The sequence below is a fragment of the Megalops cyprinoides genome, chromosome 20 (assembly GCF_013368585.1).
Source record: "Megalops cyprinoides isolate fMegCyp1 chromosome 20, fMegCyp1.pri, whole genome shotgun sequence".
NCBI classification, from domain to species: domain Eukaryota; kingdom Metazoa; phylum Chordata; class Actinopteri; order Elopiformes; family Megalopidae; genus Megalops; species Megalops cyprinoides.
This window is the reverse complement of record NC_050602.1, coordinates 26,684,942-26,710,050: the sequence shown is the minus strand read 5'-3', so window position 1 is coordinate 26,710,050 and position 25,109 is coordinate 26,684,942. Positions and strand designations below refer to the sequence as shown.

Here is a 25,109-nt window from a genome sequence, read left to right as displayed (position 1 = left end):
AGTGCTGCAACTCCAGCTCTGTGTGTGTACCACCGCCTAATCCCCATCCACTGTCACTCTGTGGTATAGGAACTGACACTCAAGGGTCAACTGCCTCATTAGTCAAAAGCCAGTTGGATCACATGGTGGAAGATCAGCTTACATTACCCAGCGAACATCAGCATACCTGCAGCAGTGTAGCGCAGAGGTAAGGAGCAGGGCTTGTAACTGAAAAGTTGCTTGTTCAAGTCTGGGACAGAACAACATGACTAGTTCAACACTGGGACGCTGCTGCTGTACCCTTGAGCAAAGTACTGATCCCATAATTGCCTCAGTAAATACCCAGCTACATAAATGGATAACATGTAAGAAACTGTGTAACCTATGTAAGTCGATCTGGTTAAGAGCATCTCCTGAATGACAATAATAATAACATACCAAAAGCATACACCTTCGTCATCATTACAAATCCCGAAATTTCAGGCTAATTGGGTCCACAGTTGGGTTTTACTGTTCCTGTCCTTTCCATAGCGGACATGACACTATGGAAGCTGCATACTGTCCTGCATTTTCAGTTGCGTGTGAGGGTCCTGTTAGACTCTCAGAGCTGTGGGCCGGTTAGTGGCGGCAGTTTGGAAAGTCCGCAGCTGAACAGTGGCTTGGTTTCGCTCTGTGCTCCTGCCGCCCCGTGGACCATGTCCTCCCCAGAGGCCCCCTCTTCCCCGGGGACGCTGGGTCACGAGGAGGGGGAAGCCCAGGTGCTAACGCTGCAACGGTCAGCAGAGACACAGCACAAACCTCACACTGACACCCCTCCGCAGAAGAAGGGTCTTTCCAGCTACACAGCGTGAGGTTCAACGCAGAGATCAGCCAGCAACACAGCAACTACACTCCCAGCTCCACGGCCTGTTGTTTTTCTCCTAAGAATGCAAAATTCTGAGGCTCCTGAGTGGCTCAGTCAGCTCAGTCAGTCATACCCAGGGGCAGCACAGTGTAGCCAAAGTGTAGCTCAAAGCTGGGCAGTGTCATCAGCCGTCTCTGCCTGGGTGTCTGTTTTAGCCTGTCATAACTGGCTTTGTCACTCACACAGACACACACACAGACACATACACATTCTCAGACACACACACACACACACACACACACACACACACACACACACACACACACACACACACACACACACACACACACATACACACATACACAGACACATACACGTTCTCAGACACACTCACACACACTCACACACACATACACATTCTCAGACACACTCACTCACACACACACACACACACACACACACACACACACACACACACACTCACACAGACACACACACACACACACTCACACAGACACACTCACACATGCCTGCACAGACACACACACACATACTCACACACAGACACACACACAAATATGTACATCACTGGTGGCTGCTCAGAGGAAGAAAGGGAAGTCAAATGAAGACAAAAATATTTCATTTCTGTTTCACCTTTTTTCTTGTTAAAATGTGTCAGTATAAAGCAGCATTACATGGACTACCTAGTTAAACATCAGGAATTTCTCCTACTAGAAGTTCAAAAGTGTCAGGACACAACCACATGGCCAGGAGGCATAAAAAGGTGTATGACAATGAGAGAACCAGGCACAGGTTTGGTAATAAGACATCTTTATTGATCTCTTAGACAGACATGCTAAATCTCTATACAGTGTGAGTGGAGAGCAGAGTTCTGTTTCAGCCAGGCCCTGATGGAGTGGTGACATCAGCACTGGGAATGGCCTTGCCCGCTACAGCTGGACCCAGCTAGCACACAACGTTCCCTCAACATTGCCGTAACGTTGCTGCGATGCTACAGAAGCGTTACGAGCCAAGAGCGTTGTGTGGTAGCTGGGGGACACCCAAACCTGTCCTTCCCCTGGCCAAATGAAAACCTTACCAAGAGTTCACTGTACCCCTCACTGCAGGCTCTGTGGACAGAGAGGTGGGGGCTCTCCTCTGAGCCCCTGTCACGGCACAGCTCAAAACAGCCTCACATCCTCCAGAAAAAAATGGCTAACGTATGACAAGTACAAGTTTCAATTAACCTGCCAATCAATAAATAACCCGCCCACCCCCAGATCCCAGGCGCTCCCCTCTGTACCCGAGCTCCACTGCAGAGCTCTCTCGACCCCCGACGTGGAGCACATTGCTTGCCTTTGTGTGTTCCCAGAAGGCACCGGTGTAATAAATAAGTTGACAGAAAGCAAATCGTGGTGGGGACAGCATGGACATTCAGCACTGAGGCCCTCTCTGCATCCCTCGTGACTACGGTGGATGTGTGGCGTGATACTTTACACAGTGGGGCAAGGGCAATGGGGCCCCATTTCAGGGCCTGAATATTCTACACCTTCCATAGTCCTGTCAGACACATAAATTCAAAACAAGCTGTGGATATGGATCTACAGTCCTCCTCAAAAACATATCTGCCCGTCACAGCATCAGTTTTTGGGCAAATTGACAGTCAAACCTTCTATTGCCAAACAACGCTGTCACAAACAGTGAGAAACACACGTACATTGATTGTGGTAAAAGGGTGCAGAATTACTTGTCCTTTTTTGAAGGAGGATTCCTGGTCTCGTAGGCTGACAGATACAGCAGGCAACCTCCTCCTCAGCTTTTCTGTAAACCGAAACACCAGACTGCTGCATGACTGTGCATGGGCACACCGTAATACAGGCAGATTCTCTGCTCTCGGCTGCCTTCCTACTGACAGCTTTTTGGCTCATTTTAAACTGAAGATATTACCCACATTCAAAGCCCTCTCTGAGCTACAGGCTCTGGTGACCATAAAGATACTACTAGAAACTAGGCGATTTTTAAACGTGATATAGATTTTTGAGATATTCCAGTTGCTATGAAGACAAGTGGTATATTCCATTTACAGTGAAGGCTACTATAGGACAGTAGATTTTACATCATCAAAACATATACAAAAAAGTGCATTTAAGTCTCACAAGAAAGACATTTCAAATAAAATCATTTCACTGACCACTGGCCAAACAAAAACCCAGTTAAGTTCCGTTGCTCTTCCTGATCAGATTTTTTCCCCCCAAAACAAATTCCTCTGCAAACCTAAAACAATGCACACATCACGCTAAAACTGCGTTTTGTTTTTTTTCCAAGTCAACTCCCTGGTCTCCTCAGATAGTCTCCCAAAAGCATCAAAGTACATCAGTGATGTTTCAGGTTTTGTCGTGCTGGCTTTTGGTCTCAGGACATCTGACAGTGGGAGCCACCCTCACCTCAGCCTGGCTCCATGCTTAAACTGTCCAGCTTTGACACCTTAATCGTAAAGGCCTGAAAGTGCAAACTAAAGTAATCTATTGCCGGGATTGTTGCCATGGAGACACCTGCTAGCTGTATCGTATCCGATGGACAAATCTGACGACACGAAGAACTCAGTAACGAAACACACGGCTGTCGGTGGGGAAAAGTCAAGGCCAAAGTGAAGCCCTTAGGTTCTTTAAAACCCCCTGTGTGTCTTCCTCATCGGTGAATCAGCACTGCATCTAACTAAGGATGATCACGACCATAGAAATACTATATACAGTACCGTGTAGTGCGTCTCAGTGTCTGGGAAAGCTTGTGAAATCACACCAGCAAAAATAAAACAATACGCAATGCTTCAAAGGACATGGCTTTTTCAAAGGGTCCAGTTGCTATCTAAAGTTGCCTGTATAGATAGATAACATTTACACATACTAACGACTGAAAACAAATTCTTAAATCAAGTATTCAAATCCATTTTTTTTTTTACAGGAATGTCAGACGAGAGAACTTTCCACGTGATGCATAAAGTCACAGGTGTTAATAAGCTTGAACATTATCAACTTGTGTACATCGGCAGACAGAATAAATGCTGAAAAACTGCTTGCATGCATGCTGTGTATATTGTCAGGAATGCTAGTGTTTTTTTCTTTACAGCTATAGGACTGGCTGGGTCCAATCCCTCTGGTTCTGGAACAAGCTGAATACTTAGGTTGTCTGCATTGTTTTTAGTGCTTTTCCTTATGTATACAAAAATACAAAACAAAAAACTGTACCTTTCTAGTTTTTCAAAAAAGTATACACACGTTTGGAATTCATCTACCATATTTTTTTTCTTTCTGTTTTTTTTTTTCTTTTTGAATTTTTAAGACTTTTTTTTTGGCAATTTCGTTAGTAAAGTACAATATTTTACAACTGAAGATTGAAGTAACACTAGTTCCAACCAATCAGATGTAAAAGGCCAAATATCCAATCTGAAAACTCAACTGGAAGCTAACCAATAGGAAGCAACACAACAAGCATGTGGTGTAAATGATGCCCGCCCAGTCGGGGTCCTGTGCATTAACAGGAACAGCCTCCTTCAGTGGTCGGGGGCTCCTGCGGTTTGTCCAGCTTGATGTCAATCACTGGAGGGGGTGGGCTGTTAAGGAAAACTTTGGAAAAAAAAAGCTGTGAAGACAAACGGTTTTGCACACACGGTACACAAGGAATGCAGGAATCCCTGCAGGCCTGTTACGCAAAATCTGCATTAAATTTTCAATACCAGCCATAAGATGATATTTGATGACATAATCACTGGTGTAGGGTTATATGAAGTCAGAACAACAGCAAACATCAAGAACTGCCCTGTTTAAAGCTTTTTTACTTTGAAAAAACAGACTATTTACACACCATGGAAAATCCCGCAACCCCCACTGCAGCCAGCCGAGATGTGTGCGAAACCTGATGTGGGGAATATGCTACATCACGGCTCTGATGTCTCTCAGGAGCCAGGTGGCATCCTTTCCTGCTACAGTGCGGATCTCTGAAACATCTCCCTGTTCGTCCCGTACGGTGATGTCACCCCTCTGGTTAAAGCGCGATGACTGACACAAACAGAGACAGGGCGGGAGGAATACGCGGCCGGACTGATGCGAATGAATTAAAACGGTCTCAGGTGGGTACAGCAAACATGACGGATCCTAAGTTATGTAAAATGCATGCTTTGGTATGAGCAGGGACAGGTGGAAATGTATATTTAATATCTGCTGCTGACAGGCGAATTAAAGTGACATGAGGTCTGAGCACTGGTATGGTAGACTCCTCCCTGATAAGATCCCTCACTGAGCCAATGGCAGCTTCTCCGGGCCGGGCTCTGGCTCCTGGTTCTCTGTGAAACATTGTGGGGGGGGGTTCAGGGCCTCAGCACTAGGCTGGGAGGGGGGTGTGAAAGTGACCCTCTGTGGATCTGTAGACAGGCTTGGCTCCATCTGTGAGCCCAGCATTCTGTCAGCTCCATGGCAACAGACTGCAGGTGTTATTTGGAGGTCTGAGCTCTTGCCAGGCTGGGGTCCAAGGAGTTCCCCCAGGGAGGACACTCAGAGAGAGGACAGGATGAAGGACCCTGCTAAACCCAGGTGGCAGGTGGTCCAGGTAGACCAGGTGGTGACCTCCAAGGGAGGGGTGAGATGGGCTCCTGCTCGTCTTCTACCTGAGACACCCACCACACTCCCACAGGTAGTGTGGGACAGACAGGCCTGCTCAGGTAGCTCAGATGCTGCTGCTGATAACAACATCTCAAGGAAGCTGAGGGATGAAGCCTCCAAAGGCACGAGCTTTCTGTTAAAATGTTTGCCCAGCTCTACAGCTCATGAACACTGCAGACCATCTACATGGGGCTTCACACACCTCTCCTGCACATCGCTTGGATTACTGGGTTCCTGTTGGTTTGTAAACTGGTCACACCATAAGGGTGACCATCAGAGGGATTTCCTAACCCCGTTAGCACGGAGAGGCTGACGCATACAATGTCTTCCTCTGACCTCTACCTCCCCTGTAGCACCGGAGATAATGAGCAGTTCTGAACTGGGTGAAAAAGGAAAAGAGGTTCACGTCATGGAGGCCTTGACACCCCTCATAAATCAGCCGGCCAGGGTTGACCTTCCCCTGTGGAAACAGGCAATTAGGAGAAATAGCTTTCGTAAATTGCATCTACTACCATGTCGTGCTCTCCCTGAAACACGTCACGTGACCATCGAGCTCACCACTAATGCAACCGTGGGAGGGAACTAATATCAATGCAGGCTTTTGACACCTGCACAATAAACCCTCAAAGCTCTGTCAGCCAACCTGAAGTGGAAATGGAAACCAATGGTCTTGGTTTCAAAGTTGTGTGTGTGTGTACGGCTGTGTTTTTTCCTTGTATAATCTATGTTGTACCAGCAGTTTAAGAAGCACAAAGTTCTTTTGTCCCTGAAAGCACGGCACTCGTGTTTCGCAGTGCTTCTTCACTCAGTAATACTCGGCGGGCTCGGGGTGTGTGCGGAACCTGTGGTACTTCTTTCCTGCAGATTTACCAGTGTTCATGAATACCAATGCCCCTCCTGCCCCCCTCCTACAGCAGCTCACCCCAGTCCTTCACAGCTGGGTGCCTGCCTCACCCAGGTCCATCTGCAGCACATTTTGCAACTGGCAGCCGGGTATGTGAGCAGCAAAAGAAAAATCTGCATAGTTTATGTGTGAGATTTATATGTGAGCTTACACTGCCTACAAGGTACAGCCATTTAAACAACTCTGAGGCAAGGCCCATACTGTGTCTCACAAGAAAACAAGAAGTTATTTTTTAGCAGTTACCTTTTATAATGGCAATTAATTTATTATAAAGCTGAGGCTGCAGTTTGAACTAGGAAATTAAGGAGAGCTGCTTTAGATAAGGTTTAACTGTGTGAGATATGCGGCAATAAATATATTTTTTGGCTGACATTGTCCCTTGGGGTGATGAACTTCTCGTCATTGGCTGTCACATCACTGAAGAAATAAACAAGCTAATGGAAGCAGGAGAAGCCGGTGAAATGAAAAACGTTTCTAAAAGATCTGTGGTTACTATGGAGATCAGACTTCTGCTGAAGGAAAGAAAAATGAGACATAACCAACTCAATGGTGTGTGTGTGTGTGTGTGTGTGTGTGTGTGTGTGTGTGTGTGTGTGTGTGTGTGTGTGTACATGCGTGCCTGTGCGTGCGTGCATGTCTGTGTGTGTGTATACTGGGGTGGGGGGTATGCTATCAGATCTGTGTGGGGAGTCAGGTTACATGTTATCTTTTTTTCTGTAGAACTCACAGTCAAAGAAAATTGGAAGTGTGACTGGATATGCAGGAAAAAAAAAGAATTCCAGAAGAACAGTAGCAGCAATGTGTTCGAGGGCTCTCAACTTCCTGTTCACCGACAGGCTGTGCCGATGCCAGAAACTACGCAAAGGGTGCCAAACCAACTTAACTGTATTAAAGACCTATTTTACTTTCAGACACAGAGCACACAGTAAGTGCTTGGGGGAAATGATACTCCTGTTTTATATTCCATCTCTTCTACTGAACAAATATCTTACAACAGAGAATTTCCCAAATGCCAAATTATCAGTGGTCAGGCCGGGCCTGGGTCAGGACGAAGACCTCCTCCCTATGCTATGCTTCAGAACATGACCTGCATGGTTTAAAATGCTTCCCCTCTGGCATACCCACGGGTCCTCAGTAAGTTAGGGTCATGGTGGCAGATTGGGAGGGGGTGAGAGTTTGCCCGCAGGACGCTGACAAGGCGGCTCATCGGTCTGCTCTTTAGCAGTGGCGTAAACGACCCCCCACGGGTGGGGGTGAGGAAGAGGAGGAGCAGCTGCCTGTTTGCCTGAGTGATGCAGGAGCCCTGCACGACCGCTCCAAGGCACTTACTCTCTGTGACTCTACAAGAGGACCGCACCGGTCCCCTGGGAGGAGTTCCAGCGGGCTGAGAAATGCATCAAAATCTACTTCGACTGGAGACGAGGCATTAGAGAGAGCAGGGCTGGCTGCAAGCCTTTTACATGTGTATTTAACATACATCCCTCCAGCTCCCGTTACACACAGCCTGATTGTATCTCCATTACTGGACGGGGAAAACTGTTCCCTGGCGCTCCTGTGCAGACATTTTATTCATCACACTTAATTCCACAGTATCCAGCGGGACGCCGTTTTTCTCAGCGCTGTCAGACTCCTCCGTGCACTAACAGGCAGATTTCATAAAGCTCTTAGCATGTGCTGCCCGTGCTCTCTGACAGTGCAAAGCTCTCGTGTCGTTTCAGATCCTCCGGGAAGCGTGGCAGGCAGACGGGTGAGGTTCCGACGGGGGGATCTGCGGCTTCACTGAGCCCCACTTCCACGGCCGGTATCAGCGGAGGGTATCAAGTGGCCGAGCAGCGCTGCCACAGCTGACTGATTGCCTGGATCAGAGATTGAAATCAACACTGAGCTGAGCCTGTCTGTTCCTGTGGATGCAGCCACAGGATGTAGAGTGGGGATCAGAACTGACCCAGCCACAGTCACACACACAGAGGCTGAGCCACTCCTTAAATGGCTTTCTGCATGTTCTTGTTACCAGGATCCACCCACCGAAAACGGTTTATCCGCAGTCCTGTTCAACTGGACACACATCAAATCAAAAACATAGGCATAGCAATAATGGCTGCTTTTTAAGGAGAGGCGGCTTCCTTTCCTTTCCAGCTGTCTCTGGGACGCCTTTGGGTTAACAATACTGAAGAGGTGAAAGAGCAGTGGGCATTGAGTGATGTCATAAAGGGAGAGAACCCTCCTTCACTCTGCATTCCAAACTTCAATCACAGCTGTACTGAGGTCAGCTTTGGAGATGTGTTTTTATCACGCAGCAATAACTCACTGACTCATTTCAGAACCAGGATCTCTGTTTTGCTTAAAATCATGTAATAAAACTGAACATGTTCACTGTGCTCCATTTTACACTTCCTGCTGTACTTCACAAGGGAGAAAAAGTGAGATGTTTTCACTTTTGTCCACAAGGAGGAGCTTTACATCAAAAGTTGCAGGCAGTCGTCTAACACAAGTGACCGTCATATCTTTTGGCTCTCAAATGGAGCTGATAACCCTTATAATGACTGTCATTCTGCTTAAAAAATAAAATATGAAAAAATAATTCTCTAAGGTTTTCCAATGCTCACCTTACCTGATAAAAAACCAAAACACATATTCCATATGAAAACGGAACGCATTGATCTGTAAGCAGAAACACAATTTTATCACAATTGTATACAAAATTGTAAATATAGTTTTAAAACTGTCATCAGATAAGTTATAGTTTATGTCATCAAAGAGCTTAGTAAGGCAGATCATGTCCTTAGCATACACACCTCTATGACCATGATGACAGCCTCTGTGACAAACGTCGCATTTACTCAGGCCCGCCTGTCTGTATTTGTATGTTGTGCACCACCTGCAAGTGGAGCCACAGCAAAAGGATACTGCCTTCTTTGCTCGTCTCCTGCATGCTCTCCATCCCGGGGAGAGCAGCCGCCACACGCCGAAACAGCTGCAGAGAAAGACAGAGAGAGAGAGAGAGAGAGAGAGAGGGGGGGGGGAGAGAGAGAGAGAAAGAGGGAGAGAGATAGAGAGAGAGAGAGAGAAAGAGGGAGATCGAGAGAGAGAAAGAGGGAGAGAGAGAGAGAGAGAGAGAGAGAGAGAGAGAAAGAGGGAGAGAGAGAGAGAGAGAGAGAGAGAGAGAGAGGGAGAGGGAGACAGAGATAAAAACAGATCAGGACCCCATCACTCATGCTGGCCTCATGGACAGGCCCAGTTCTGGCTGGGACGGGTGCTCCATGGTCCTCCTGCCTGCCGCCATCACCCTGCTCAGCAGGGAGACGGTCACACGCCCGCCCGGCACACACCTTCAGGGCTGCTCCTCTTACCTACAGCTCTCAGCTCAGGAGCACACCTCCTGTTCAACGGGCCGAGGTAGCCGCCACCTGTCTCACAGAGAGCCATGTCTGCCTCTCCCGGCACACAGCGAGCTGCCCGTCTCGTTCCTCCCAATTACACCCAAAACCACCACGGCACAGAGCGGCACGCCATTACAAACACTCCATTACCCAGCATGCACCCTGTCCCGGGAGCGCCCATTTTCACAGACCAAATGACACTGAGAGCGGTTTTCACTCCCTGGCTGCAGCCACACACCGCGGCCATTAAGGGACCTGTTCGCTGCGAGGCGAATATGAGGCTCTCTGCTGGATCATGTGACTCTCGTCCTTCCCCGGTCGCTGCTGCAGAGGTTACCGGGAGGGAAAATGTGAAAAACGCCCATGAAGGATTTATTTCCAGACGAGTTACAATTCAAGGCGAACACACCAGGGCTGTGTCTATCTACACAGCCTCGCAACCTTGATATAAAACACACACATCTGATAAAAAAAAAAAACAAAGCACAAAGCATGCTGGAGAAATATTTACTAAAATGTTTCTCTGCCAACTCTGCTTTGCTCAAAGGGTCAAGGGTCAACTGGCCAAAGTATACAGCTAAAACAAGCTCATCTTTCACAAGGACAACGGACTGTGGCCTAGTTCCATTTATCTTTTATTTAGCGGCCTTGTAGCTCTGGACTCCCAGAGGAATCTCTGAGAAAAGGGCAGCAGGCGAAGAGGAGTCTGTATAATAATCATATTTCTGTCTCCAAAATACAGCAAACACCACAGACCTGTTTTGGGGCTTGATTTGTTCAGGGGTAATCAATCATGCTGTTTCAGGCATGAATATATGCAACATCAGCCCATTACACAAAGATTGGCAAAAAAAAAACAGCTTTTGGTGCCTTCAAGCTAGAATTTGACAGCTCAGGTGACAGATATCTGTATAATATTGGGACAGCATCCTATACCAAACATGTGACATCTTAACTGTCAGTAAACCACACACACACACACACACACACACACACACACACACACACACACACACACACACACCTGCATATCAATCAAAGATGGGGGTTGGCTTCCAGTAAGATCTGTAGGAGTCACAAATGTGCTTTGGTAGGCTCCAGCAGTGTCTTATTCAGATGTCCTAATACCCTGTATCATATTGCTACACATTATAACCAGATTTGACCATTCATGTTAAAGGGTATTTAATTACACAAAGACACTAATGCTAATCTAGTCTTGCAATAAAATCCAATAAAACACTTTTATATTATAGAATATTACCTTTGCTTTGAAATGACAAGACATTTGAATAAAATAAGTCTTCCCTGATTCTGTGATCATACTTACTATTCAAGGTTATTGGCAAGATCATACACCCCATACTGAACAATATGGATACTACATCTTAATGTGGAATACATCATATAAATGATGTATACTACTAAGTAATGAATACTACTTAATACACACACACCTCTATTCATTAAATGCATGCCATATATCCTGCAATATGAAATTTACCAGTAATATGCACCCACTTAATCATATTCAACATAAAGAATATTATGTGGAAAAACCACATGCTTCATATCCATAAAGCATAAATATATATGGCTATATGATTCCTCCATAGGTGGTGCTCAGAAGGATAAAACACAGGTTTATAACACTACTTATTTTTTCCCACAGCTTTTGGACAGTACCTCTAAAATACCTTTACATGATATCCAACGTATGCTGTTAAGTGGGTTCAGAAAAAGCCATACGGTTTGAAGAGTGAAGTGTACCATGATCTCCTGGTGTTCAGTTCTCCCGTTATTCTCCTGCAGCCACAAGGTATATGAGGATAGCCGGTGCGACGTTTGATCCTCAGTGGAGAAAGAACAAACTCCTCCGCTCTGCGCTCTTCTGTCTTTCATCCACAGATACATCCTCTCCCTGCATTTTGATTCATTTTTTTCCTATTATGCCTCTAATTTGGATGTTATCCAATTCTTCATTATTAAAACAACAGTTACGATCATTAAATGCGGTCCAAGTTGAACGATTACCAAGACTAATATGTTGTAAACAAAGACAGTGCATCATATATTCACGTTAACTGAGGAGACTAGATTCATGATGTTCTTGAAAATGACTGATGCAAGATCCTGGTGAAAATGATGCTAATTAATAGTCTCATAAAATGAGTTGAGCAGCAATGAGTGCAGCCAACTGTTAAGCGTATATTTGGGTTATCTATAAATAGGAAATTACCTAAACTTCAGTGTTACTGACACGTGGTGCTGACAGATGAGAGGGCAGTCAGAAATCGGACGCAGTGACACACAGATGCATGTATTTCCAATCTGCTTCCCAATGGAAGGTGCATTGTGGTCCTTAACACATGAAATCAGCTGAGCCCAGCATAGCTTCAGTTTCCTGCTTTAAAATGCTATGTGTTTTTCTTTATCAAAGTACGGCATTGAATCAGTAGCCCCTGACCCCTGCAGTAAAGGCTTCTTCCTGCATCAGCCAGACTCGGCTGACCCACGCTGGCCTTGGATGGGTCATGGGTTTGACCCTGCTTTTAGCGCATGTTCTGCACTTTGAGTCTCTCTGTGTTGGAGGTAAAGGGTTCAGGGGCATGCTGCCTGTCCTGCTATGCACCAGACTGCATGCTGTCTGTCCTGCTATGCACCAGACTGATTTCGCACACACAAATTTCTCTGCAAAGGGGAGGTGAAGGGCACACTGACTGACTGCCTGGGGCTTGCGAACTTCGGGAGAAGGCGGATCTCAGGGAGAGGGAGGGAGAGGAGTTGAGGTGATGGTTGAGGTGTTGTAATCTGAAGGTAGGAACCTCACATGTTTGCTGGATATCTCAGAGGGTTGGCCACTCTTGTTGGGCTATGACACCATTAGGTGCAGTCTTGAGGCAGTAGGGTAGCATAGTGGTTCAGGAGCAGGACATGTAACTGAACTGTTGCCGGTTTGATTCCCCGCTAGGGCACTGCTGCTGTACCCTTGGGTAAGGTACTTAACTCACAATTGCCTCAGTAAATACCCAGCTGTATAAATCAGAATCAGAATAGACTTTATTGTCATTGCACGGTGGGGTACAACGAAACTGTGGGATAACATTGTAACAAAAAACTGTAACCGATGCAAGTTGCTCTGCAAAACAGCAACTGCTACATGCCAGTAATGTAATGTAGTCTTTCTCTTGCTATGGAGATTGAGGGAAATGCCTCCACCCTCTCCACAGAACGCAGTCTGTCTCACACACACTTATTCAAATGGACATCAGCATCGATCCAAACCGCTCTACGCTTTCAGACACACACTTACTCACTGGGAGCCCCATGCCAGGCCAGCTGGGCTGTTCCAAACACAGGAAGGGGAGTGAATTCCCACACAAATAAAACCTGCATCATGCACTTCCCAGAAAAGGGGGAAAAAAATAAACAGAAATGGACTGTTTGTTAACTGCGTCTTTCAACTGTCAACAAGGACCGGTGACTGAAACCTCAAGAAGTGTGGAAGGTCAATATGCTGTCAATCATAGACTGGTATCAACCAATCAAAACACACACTCGGCGCTTTGATTGGCTCAGATCAGTCAGCATAAGCGTGTGGTGGCTATATGAATCTCCTATCTCCTAATCTGCTGTGTTTGGCATGGGTGACGGCTGGCTTACCTGTTTGACGTTGTAGCCTGTCTTTGCACTGGTCTCGATGAACATTACATTCAGTTCTTTGGCTCTCTGCTCACCCTCCTCAATTGTGATTTGCCTGGAGAAATATTTAAATGATAAATGTTTTGTCAGTCAAACAGTGGAGGTCAGCCTAAGGGGAAATCAGTGATTCAAAGCAAATGAGACCAAAGAAAAAAGCCTTAAAGTTTCTTTTCTGGCTAAATAATTATTAAAATGAGCTGCTATGGCACAAAACAGAGAAACGCACATAGTCAGTTTGCTCCACTGAGACTCATAAGTCATTATAAAAGTCCCTCTTTCCACCATAATTTTACCTCATTAAAATCACAAATTAATTTATGGAATAACTGATTCACGCCTATGTCAGCTGATATTAATTAAAGCACATTTGTTTGACACAGGAATAAATGAATCCAGGTTTGGGTTTCTGGAGAGACCACTGCAGCAGCGATAGAAGGAGCAACCGGTAGTGTTCTCTGATGAAATGCAGTCAGCCAGGGACGCACTGAAATCACAGAGCCTGTGGCATTATAGGACACAGCTGCGCTGTGGAACTAGCTTGGACTCTGTCATTTTATTTGTTTGAAACCAAACAGTTTTAAACATTTCATGACTGAATTACCCAGCAATATTTTATTTATTTTATCCTCATCCATATAGCTGGATAACTGACAGGATCCAGGCACCAAGTAACACAGTCAACAATAGAATTCCACCCTGGACTCCAACTCAAAACGTACTGGGTCTGGCCATTCCAGTACCCATAATTTTCCTGGCAACTGCTCATTCTAAATGCAATCTTTGGATTCAGTCAGTCATATGAGAGCAAAAGAGTAGTCCTAAAGGACCCCTCTGCCATTGTTAAAAAAAAAAACACTAACCATGCATTTTTTTTAATCAATCAAATTATAAATTACACAAATTACACAAATTGCAAATTCACCATTCCTGTAGCTTGACTTTTGCGAGTCTCGCTTGCTAACCCATGGCCTCTCGTTGGGTAAATCTGTCTGCACGCTGAGTGTGTTTACTCTGTGTTTACTCGGGTCCATCGGCGCTGTAATGGCCCTCTCGCCTGGGCGATAAGGGCCTTCATTTCATCCCCTCTTGTCCGCGGGGAAAATGGTCTCTAATCTCCCTGCTACTGGAGCGGCTACTAGCAGCTGGATCCTCCTCCCTCAGGAGAGACGCATCATTACCGTTTATCTCCCACTCGACCTCGCTTGACCTCGCTCGACCTCGCTCTCCTGCCCAATCCCAGGTGTCAGAAGGCGACACCTTATTTCCCCACGACTGACTTCCACAAGCAGTGGCAAAACTGACTTAGACACCAGTCTGGTCTCATTCGTTTAGCAAAGGCATGGGAGGCTGTAGGGCTTTTGTCTGCTTCCAATCACAGCACTGAGAAGATCTCACGATTCTTCATGCTGCTACCCATTCACGTCTATGAAAGGTCAGATGAGAGGAGACTGAGCATTTGGCACAGGCTGAAGTGAACAGATCATTCCCTCATTTCCGGCTTTTCAAATCAACGTGTGAATGAAAGCAATGCCTGGATGGTGCACTCTGCTGTCCTCCGATGGCGGTTTGTTTCCGCCACAGATCGTCTCCCAGTTCAGACGGAGGTAGAGGCCTCCGTGTAACGCATCTACAAGGCAGGCTCTTTCTCAGCCAAGCTGCATCTTTTTGTTTCCTTGAAATGCGTCTCGGGGGAGGCCAAAAAAGAGAACACAAAGCAGGAAAGGGAAGGAACTGGAGCAGAAGACGAAACTGTAAAGGAGCCGTCCTTAATTAGAAAGAGAGAGGCGTGTGGGTGGGGCCACGCCCCAGAGTGCCTTTGGGCTTTCTGTTTCTGCAAGTTCTAGCAAATTCTGATCTGAATATCTTTGCGGTGCTGGATGGGTTAGAGATGCCAAATCAGATCCAAATCTGAACTGGATGGGCAGAGATGCGCTGATGTCCTGTGCAATCTGCTGATGGCAGACACAGACGTTCACCTCGGCTTCTGCAGCCTGCTGCCAAGATCACACAGAACGCCTCACAACCCTGCCAGCTTCTCCAGCTCCGATTGCTTTTCTTTATTTTCCGCGAATACCAGGAGAGCACACACACTACTGTGTATCACACACCCATATCTACCTGATTCTTCCAGAAAAAAAACACTGTATAACACATGCACACATGTAGCCTAACTGTGCTGCAGCATGCAAGTAGTTTAAGGACTTTCTGAAATGCTGTGATCCATCAGCACTTTGATACATTTTTTTTTTTTTTTTTAATAAATGAGGATCTTCAAAAATGAGGTGGAACCCAGTAACCTGATGAAGATCTGTTACATGCCCGGCTTCTTCCAGGGAAATTGCTGACCTGGCAGCAGCTACCCAGCTCTGGAAACGGCCACAGGAGTGGAAAAATTCGACCTTCATTTGGAGCTCAAAGCATAGCTTTTAAAATGAGTCTGAAACAAAGAGCTGCACAATGAAACCGTGATCAGCGAGCGGCTTGTTTTCCCTGGCACTGGCCATTTCCCCCCACTAAGGTGGATAATTCAAGCTGACACTGTGGTGGGTAATTTGGAACAGACCAAGGCCATCTGCTCCTCTTTTGTGGAAACCAGTTTCCTTCGAAGAAGTGCTCTCCCCCCATCACCAGCGCTAAAATAAACACTTTCAAAGCAATAGCATAGCGATGCGGGCTCAAATGCCCAACATAAACGAGAACAAGGCCAACAAGGGATTGCATTTAATTCAACATCATAAACGTATACAGACGAATACAGAGACACAATACAAAGCACAGATTGTCACATGGGAGATGCATGGACAGTCGATGGGCACTGCGTATTCTCACTCCGCTTACGAATGACTCCGGAATATTCCGTCCGTGCAGACACCAGCCGGGGTGCAGCTGCTTTGATCTGTGATAACACTTCATGCAAATTTTTTCACGGCTGAAGGTAGCCCTGCCTACAGCAGCTCTGCAAACCGCTCTCTCTCTCTCTCTCCGCTGTTGTGTCTGGGTTGGAATTCTAATTGACTGATTGCCGGGCCAATCCAGGGAGTGCACTCCCAGCACTTTCCCGCGTGGCAATCTGTCAATTAGACTTTGGCTGGAGACCGGGAGGACGCCTGTGGGAATTTCAGCACAGGCAGATATCCCCCTTCCACGTTCCAATGTTAATAGCCTCCTAAATGTTATTACCGCACCATCCGCCATCTCGCGAACGCATCTGAACGAAGCCGTGTTTACCCACACAGAGCTGCTTTAGAGGGCTGTGGGGGGGAAATCAGGTTTTGCTTATTGCAAACGAATTGTTTTATTTTCTTTCTGGAAGGGAGCTTTGCTGCGTCCTGCTGTAGTGGATGCATCTGTGATCAGGTCTAAAGCGGAGGCTGACTGATACTCGCTCGATATCCGGGAGAAAGAGCAGAGCTCCCAGCAGGGTCGAGGCCGAATAACTCTGCGTAACCTTAGGAGCGAATCGATAAACGCATCGTGTTGTTTGCACGCTGTGACTGACCACTTCCTGAGAAGCCCCTTTTTTGTTGCTTGTTTGTTTAATGGTTACAAGCAGTGGCATCTGCTCAGAGAAGACGGGGAGCCGAGCGTCCTCTGAAAATCAAAAAACATATTTTATGTTTTCCAGCTTTTTCCTCGTTACAGTTAAAACTGTATAGAGGAGTATAAAGTATAAAGTATAAAGGAGCATTGCATACACTTACAGCTGTCATTTTGGAATACCGCCAAATATCGAAAAAAAACACTCTCTTACCCAGTGCAAGTATATGAATCCCAACTGCATTTCCCCGGTGAGTATTCCATTTAACTGTGCTGTCCTGTGCTGTGAGCTAGCCTGCGTTAGCTGGATGTGTGAAACAAAGGGGTCAGACCTGCTGTGCATGGCAGCGTCCGCAGCCAATCCTACAGCTGATGGCCTTGCTCATGATGGGTCCTGCAAAGCTGGAGCAATAAGCAATCTGAGTTACACCCCGGCTCTGTATGAGATAGCTTGGTTTGTATAACACTCATCCACAAGGCCCTAGGGTTCTTCTGGTGTAGAAGGCATCTTGTCCCTGTTGCCGATTGGTGGGCCATGCGGAGTTGGAACCTGACCATGTGTTGAGTGTATGAACTAGGCAGAGACACCTGGGCTGCTGACAGAAGCCTCACATGAGAGCGCCTCAGTCTAAAACCGGTAGCAACCCGGTGCCTGCGCGTGAGGTACTAGAAACACTACCGACACACATGCAAACTCTGTCAGACAGGGGAGCTATCACTGAAATTCCAAATGAAGATTCGGGTGGTGAGTTTTTAGACAACCCTTAGGCAACTAGCCAAACCTAGAGCGAACTCTTTCACCTGCTAATACAACAATCTGTCTTAGCACTTGCTCTCTAAGTCAGCTACATCCCCTCCCCCCAGTCCATCTCCACCTTATTCCCTGTTTATGACATCCTGCTGGGGGGGGGGGGGGGGGGGGGGGGGTCAACAACCTCTTGGCCAAGTGTGATCCCTTCATCAGACTCCAAGCCAAAGATTAATATCCATCCTGACCCATGTCAGCTCCAACAGGTACATACGCTATATACGTACACATACACACTGATTATAGGATGTATTGGCAGTAGTGGCTGTGTGTTTAAACTGCAGGCACCGGGGGTTCAATAGGAGATAAGTATGAGGAGACAGTAACGCAGCAGTGGGTGGGTAGCGCTCTCGTTAACATTACACAGATACAGCCACGCAGTTAAGATAACACAAGAGATCTTGTTTTCTGCTTATCGGGCACATGTGAAATCAACCTCTTAATTTGGACCAGCACAACAGTGCAAGTTTCCTGATTAATATTTTAGGAAACATAAGCACAAGAACAGACGAATCCTTTTTTTCAGCGGTAATCTTTGCTTTGCCTTTTTCACAAACTTCCTATAAATTATTCAGTGATGTAATGCTCACAGCGGCAGCTTCCTCAGTGTACCCCATCCGTTACTGCAGACAGGCTCTGGCTTACAGACTGAGGGAGGAGGATGGGCGGAAAAACCGTATTTCCATTTTAATCGACAGCACAGCCCCCGTCTCAGTTCCCGCCATTTCATCTGCGCTGTTCGCCGATAGCTAACAGGGTTTATCAGGGTTTATCAGGGTTTATCAGGGTTTATCAGGGTTTATCAAGTCACTAACTTCCAACAGAAGCAACAGGAATATGCCACATTCCATTACTGCACCCAGAGAAATATGAGCAGAAGGGGATTCTTACTCAAACGGGTCTGAATTGAGGCTAGATAAGTGTTCCCTTGTGCATCCGGATTTAATATTGAACACAAATCTCAGTGTTAATCAATAACCCGTTTCAGAGCAAAACGTTATCATCGATGTTATCAGCATTTAATGCTTACCTGTGCACTTCTGATTAAGTGGTGTCGATGGAAATCCAAAGAAACACAAAAATAAGTATTTATTCAGAATAAAACACGTATAAAAACAACAACAGTGAAAACTTATATAATGTCTCGTCATGCATCATCTTTACACACGGACTTGTGTTGACCGTATTTTCAGCATGAGCTGTGTTTTCATCATGCCTGCATTATGTTCTTTCAGCCATCCCGTTTCCCACAATGCACCCACAATTCATTTTCACAGAAGGAAGAGTGAAAACTCCTCAACGAACTCCAGTAAGAAAATAACAGAGACCTACCAGCCCAGCCGTTACCATCGCTTGAACAGAGAAATTAAGGCAGGTGCCAAAAGCATTTCCAAAACGCAGTCAACCTTTTGCTTTTTTCAGTTTTTTAAAACCACGACTCTGATGAAACTCATATTTGCATTTTGTCAAACACCAAAAATGTCCGTGAGCGACGTACGAAAAAAGATGGATTATTCACAAAAATGAAAAAAAAAAAACATCTGCTTGGCGTTCGTCCCCAGGGAGCTCGCCAGAGACGCCTTTGATACTGATTAGAACAACAGCCCACATTGTTTCCATCGCGGAGGTAATTGCTTCAAGATGCAAGGTCAATCAGCGCGTTTCTGCACTGGCTGCGCCACTTTCACTCCTCCGTGTCTAGAGGGTGGCATCAGATGCAATCACGCCTCCCTGCAAGTCTGAGGATCATTCAGCCTGTTTAAATGTAAAGAATCTGAAAACTGAAACTGAATTCTCTTTCAGCACAAAGCAGTGACGTGCCGGAATGCACCTCACAGCCGCTCTGTGACATCACAGTCAGAAAATTGCACTGGAACAGCAAAGCTGTGAAAACCGCCCTACTGATTCCAGTTAAGAGCTTCATGTGAATGGCAGACATGCGCTCAGACATGGTTCCGCACAGGACTCCAAGCTGTTGGTCACGCCTCACTGTTCTAAATAATTGTGATGCAACAGCAAAAACACGCCATTCAGCACAATGTCCCAGAGCTATCGAGTGGCCTCTCACAACAAACACATCTGCAAAGACTCAAAGCCAAACCCTCCATCCCCTCTGGCATCTGTATAAACAGCCCTCACAGAGACGGTTATGCTGCCAGGGAGAGTGAGATGTGCTTCAGGTCCGAAGACTGTGGCACAGCTATCCACCATTTAATCTTAGAGGGAGGTGTGCACAAGAGTCTCAGATCAGCATGTTTCATATAGCTGTGTAAATGAGCATAGAGAGAGGAATACAGATATGATTATTAGTGATGATGATTATTACTTGTGGTGCATTTGCTTGACCGATCCATGTGCAGCCTCTTCACTTCCCGGGGTGCCATGTGCCACGCATTACCTGTGGTTAGGTTTGGCACACGCAGTGGAAATATCGCAAGATCAATAACATGCAGAGCCAACAAGTAATTGAAAACAGGTGAAGCGATGCACTTCCCCATGGAAAATCAGCGATGATGATCTCTTGCTCATAGGGTCTGGGTCTGAGGAGTAATAAGCATCAGTCAGTGTTGTGAAAAGAACAGGTGTGAAATGATTAATGCTGGTGGGAGACTTCCAGACAATCTGCATTATCACCGGCAAAATAATAATAAAATAAAATAAAAAAAAACCAGAGGCAGCTACAAAGAGGGAAAAGGCGGCGACAGGAAAAGACAGCGAGACAGTCTCTATAGGTCCCTTTTCAAAACAGAGGAGGACCAGTGCGGGACAGAGAATCTATCTTGATAAATGAGCTAAGCAGCAGTGAAGGTCTACTCAGGCTACAAGCACGCTCAGGAGTCTGTTTTTTTCCTGTGCTGCGGAGGTAAGGCACTAGACACCCCCAAAAGACGACCACTGACTCACAGCGTAGATGCTTGGCTTTCCTGTGGTGTAGCTACGTTAACTCATTTACTCACCCCATGATTATTCCAGGATGGAGAGAATACATTCATATTAACAGGAGGCCAACACACCTGCACTAGGGATGTCAAGCAGACCAAGCACACAGGAGGAGGAGGAGGGTCTTTTACTGACATGAGGAAAAACACAGAGTCCCCCGGGTTCTGTCTCATTTACTGCCGAGCTGCTTTACTCAGAGACAAGGCTGCAGAGCCGTTTGATGGGAACAAGCATACGCAATAAGCCCTTGTGCTCCACCATTGATTTTAATTAGAGATGGAAAAAACTGTCAATAACGCACACAAATCAAAGATTTCCCCCCCATCTGAATAATAACTGGGGGTGGGGGGTGGGGGGGGCATCCTTCCACTTCCAAGAAAGACATGCTAATGCATTGAGCTGAAGATCACTGAGGGCATAGACTTCAAGGTGTTCCTCCTGACAGATTCCTCCCATTAACTCACAGGCTTTGACGTGACTGAGTGTTGTGGGGGCCTCTGTGATCAAGCCTGTCAGTGGCTATGCCCTGCTCTCTCCTGCCGCGGGTGGACATCTTTAGGCTACACGCATCTATCTTACAGAGGCAAGAGGTGGACTCACAGGGTTACTAGCTATGCTGTGATCGCTAGGCAACTGCTAATCAGGCCTCCAAACATGAAGAGCTTTGCTGGGCTTTGATCTGGAAAGTTTCAGCGTCACAGCTGAGTGCTGCGTCTCTGTTTTTGACAGCTTTAAGCTTGCCATGAGTCACTGAGGCCTGACGAGCCAGCCTTCCCCAAAAACCAAAATTAAGTCGCTCTCACCTTTTATCTGCCAGGTCTGTTTTGTTGCCCACTAACATGATGATGACATCACTTCCTCTTTCTGTTCTGACATCATCGATCCATTTAGAAGTCTGCTGGAAGGAATTCACATCTGTGGAGAGTGGGGGACAGATTACTGTCTTTAAAGACACTTTGGAGAACAGAAATACATCTGGTTTTAGCTGAGTTGTCTCCTGTTTCAGTTGATTAAATCCTGTTGGACAAAAAATGAAGTCCTCATCAACTGGAGCCCTAAAAATCCAGAAGTGCATTTCTACACTGACTGTGAGAAGGCTGGAGGACCAGGCTGATAAAATCATATAGAAAGACACAGGAGGAACTCAAACACAGGCACAGGAGGAACTCAAACACACGTCCTGTGTTTGAGTTCCTCCTGTGTCTTTCTATATGATTTTATCAGCCCGGTCCTTCTGCGGTCCAAATACAGAGGGGTGCAACTGCAATCCACGGGGGTGCACAAAAAGTGCATAAATACTGTGTAGATATCAGGATACAAGGAGACAACTGGGAGTGCACTGAGGTCCGTCTGGGGGTGCAATGCATCCCTAAGTAAACGCCCCCCCCCCCCCCCCTCGGGCCGGGTCTGTACTGTACACTTTGAACTCTTCTAAATTAAAGGAATGTTTTGTATGGTAATGTGTTGTGTGGTATATGGTATTACCTGGTTATATATATTGTAGGGTACACAGAAGTATGCTTTACAGACATATGGTAAAATATAGAGAAAAATGCTTTACAGACAGATATTTCAGTCCACGTCAATGTGTGGCCTTTAACACCATGGCCACCTGGGTTTACCACAGTGCTCCCGTCTGTTAGGAGAGGCCAGGCTTTGCTTCACAGGGAAAGTACACTCTGTCTTTAACACAGCATCTATGTTTGCCTGTAAAATTATGTTTGCAATTCATCTCCCCCAGGGGCCCCCACATATTTAAGTGGCCCCATTTCTTTTTCCTGCCGATGTATTAAAGCGCAGCCCTGATCGCTACGGTGGGATTTGGAGACAATAAAGCTGTCCGTTCTCATTGCGGGGAGGAGACCCCTCTGGGGCTGATTTATGGGGTTCCGATGGTGGGGGTGGAACGTGAAGGACAGGCATGGAGAACAAGGAGCACCCCCCCCACGTCCCCCCGCAAACATCCGCGTTGATTATGCAGAGAGCAGCAGAATTTTGACATTGAGCATGTAGAACAGCTCTGCGGTACGACCGCTGTCCGACTGCGGAGCCAACCGCGAGGAACGCTGCCTCGGTCTGAACTGCTTCTCTTTCTCCAAAGGCTTTCGCAAACAGACGCAACGGGAACGGGTTACTGCTCCAGTCTCCCCTCGGCTACTCGTCGAAGGAAGCGTTCTCAGAGGAGCTCCCAGCAATCATAAAGTCAGTTTGAATCAGAGTACGAGCACCAGCCAGCTGGCCTCCGATGCCACACGGAGAACATCAGACAAAAGAGGCGGGCGCTGCCAGCGGTGGTCAGGGCTGCTGTGCTGAGGCATGTAATAGTGACGGATGTTTCCAGAACAGTAAAGAATAAAGAGGCAAGCCAGAAAGGCAGGATTCAAAGCACACATTAAAGCGCTGAGAGTTGGGAAATAATGTCTGAGCACAGAGACATGCTTTGGAAGATTTGTGATGTCTTTGTGTCCACAGTGCGTATAATAGAACCGACATGCAAGAGCATAGGTGATGGGTAGGTGTAACACAGGAGTCCAGCGCTGTATGCATGCTTATGTTTAAGTGTGTGAGTGAAAGCATGCCATGGCCTGTGTTTAAGTGTGTGATTGTGTGTGTGTGTGAGTGTGTGCGTGTGAGCGAGAGAGCATGCACGTGCAGGCGCACTCACTTGTGATGTCATACACCACCACGGCCACGGTGGAGTCGCGGATGTAGCTGGGGATGAGGCTGCGGAAACGCTCCTGTCCTGCAGTGTCCCACAGCTGCAGCCGCACCTGGGGGCAGGCGCAAACTCTTTCCTCTTAAAACAATCTTTAAACAATCAGGCTATTTACCCTGCTTACGCAAAAATAATTCTGATATGGAATCAGGCATTGTTGGACAAATTATGAAATGTAAACATTTATGTTTTATATGTTTCTTCATTTTATATGTTTCTGTATCTTACACTTCATGAAGTAAAATCACAATAAAAGCTGATGGACGGCAGATTTCAGAGCTTGCAGGGTTAAGGCTGATGCAGTTTTTCACTAATAAGGGCTACATCAACGAAGAAAGATGGAAAGAGTCCATGGGATTTTAAGGAACACCCTGAAATGTTTACCCATAAAGACAAATGTTAAGGGGAACATTCCTCATTACTGGTAATGGAGGCATTAGATTATGAGCATGTTACATCCGCCGTCTGTTTTAGGCTGGTAAAAAGTACTCACTGTTCGGTCTTCAAGGTACATTGTTTTTGAAAGGAAGTCGATTCCAATGGTTGCCTGTGATGGGTAAGAGAATGAACATCAAATCAGCAACATATGCTCAACATCTTCATCTCGTCTATTCACAGCACTGCACATTTCAAACTGAAAACAACCTGGTAAATACTACCAAAAAACACAGAGAATTATGGGAAATTTAGGAATACTGAATTCATATGACAGGCAATTGTAAAGGGGTTTTGATTTGAATGATGTCTGCTTTGTACAACACTGACAGTGTACCACCATTGGTATGAAAGCCATTCTCATCGTTATTAATTTCTGATTACTGGCTTTGAACGGCCACTTTCACAGAGTGGCCGTGTTGACAGTCCCAAAGCAGCTGTGTGACCCACTCTGCAAGATCTCCTGCCATCGAGGTTGTCATGGACACGGCCACGCCCACTTTTACTGTGACAGCAAGATCCTCATTACACACGTAACGGGGTTCTGAGTTACACGCCGCCGCACAACCCCCTAACGAAGGACACGGCAGTGTAATCACCCTCGCGGTGACACACCAGCGATGTGGAGCTGAAAGGCCAGGTCCCGTGTCTAATTGCTGCTGATTAGCGTTTGTTTCTGGTGGTAAACCTCTGAGCGTAATGACGACCTTGAAATGCTGAACGAACCCCAGAAGGTGGCCTGCGTGTTCTCCTTAGAAAACAGGCATGGATGGTCTTCCACAATACCGAAGGCCATCTGAAGACGGACAAATCGTTCCTGCAATGTCCTGAGCTGTCCGTCGGCCGTGAATTATGGCATGTGGGTGGAACAGACAAAGTTCTTTTCTTTGTTTGGCAGTGTGTCTACCCCTGTGCTCTCCTCTCAGCCGTACCGAGAGTGTGAGACAACGTGTGAATTCAGATTCAGGGCCTCCATATAACTGTGGAAAGTCTTTTCAAACTTCCTGAAATACTCTGCAGTGCACAAATTCAGCAGGGATTTGAGAGAGCTTAAGCCCTCCTGTTCAGAGGGGGAGATGGAGAACACAGAGACCCAGAACCGCTCTCTCTCTGTCTCTCTCTCTCCCTCTCTCTCCTCTCTCTCTGCCTCTCTCTCCTTTTCTGTCTCTCTCTCTCTCTCTCTCTCTCTCTCTCTCTCCCCCTCTCTCT

At 46.4% G+C, this 25,109-nt stretch overlaps 1 protein-coding gene across 1 annotated transcript in view; it reads right to left on the bottom strand.

Moving 5' to 3' along the window:
• Window positions 1-3,135: 3,135 nt before the first annotated feature.
• LOC118795476 (ras-related protein Rab-6B) overlaps window positions 3,136-25,109 on the bottom strand; it is a 63,864-nt gene continuing 41,890 nt past the window's right edge. The window contains exons 3-8 of the mRNA XM_036553965.1: window positions 23,959-24,012; window positions 23,415-23,520; window positions 21,553-21,664; window positions 13,426-13,519; window positions 9,290-9,356; window positions 3,136-4,419 (exon numbers count right to left, since the gene is read on the bottom strand). Coding sequence (XP_036409858.1) covers window positions 4,355-4,419; window positions 9,290-9,356; window positions 13,426-13,519; window positions 21,553-21,664; window positions 23,415-23,520; window positions 23,959-24,012 — 498 coding nt within the window. The 3' untranslated portion in view covers window positions 3,136-4,354. The remainder of the gene's footprint in view (window positions 4,420-9,289; window positions 9,357-13,425; window positions 13,520-21,552; window positions 21,665-23,414; window positions 23,521-23,958; window positions 24,013-25,109) is intronic.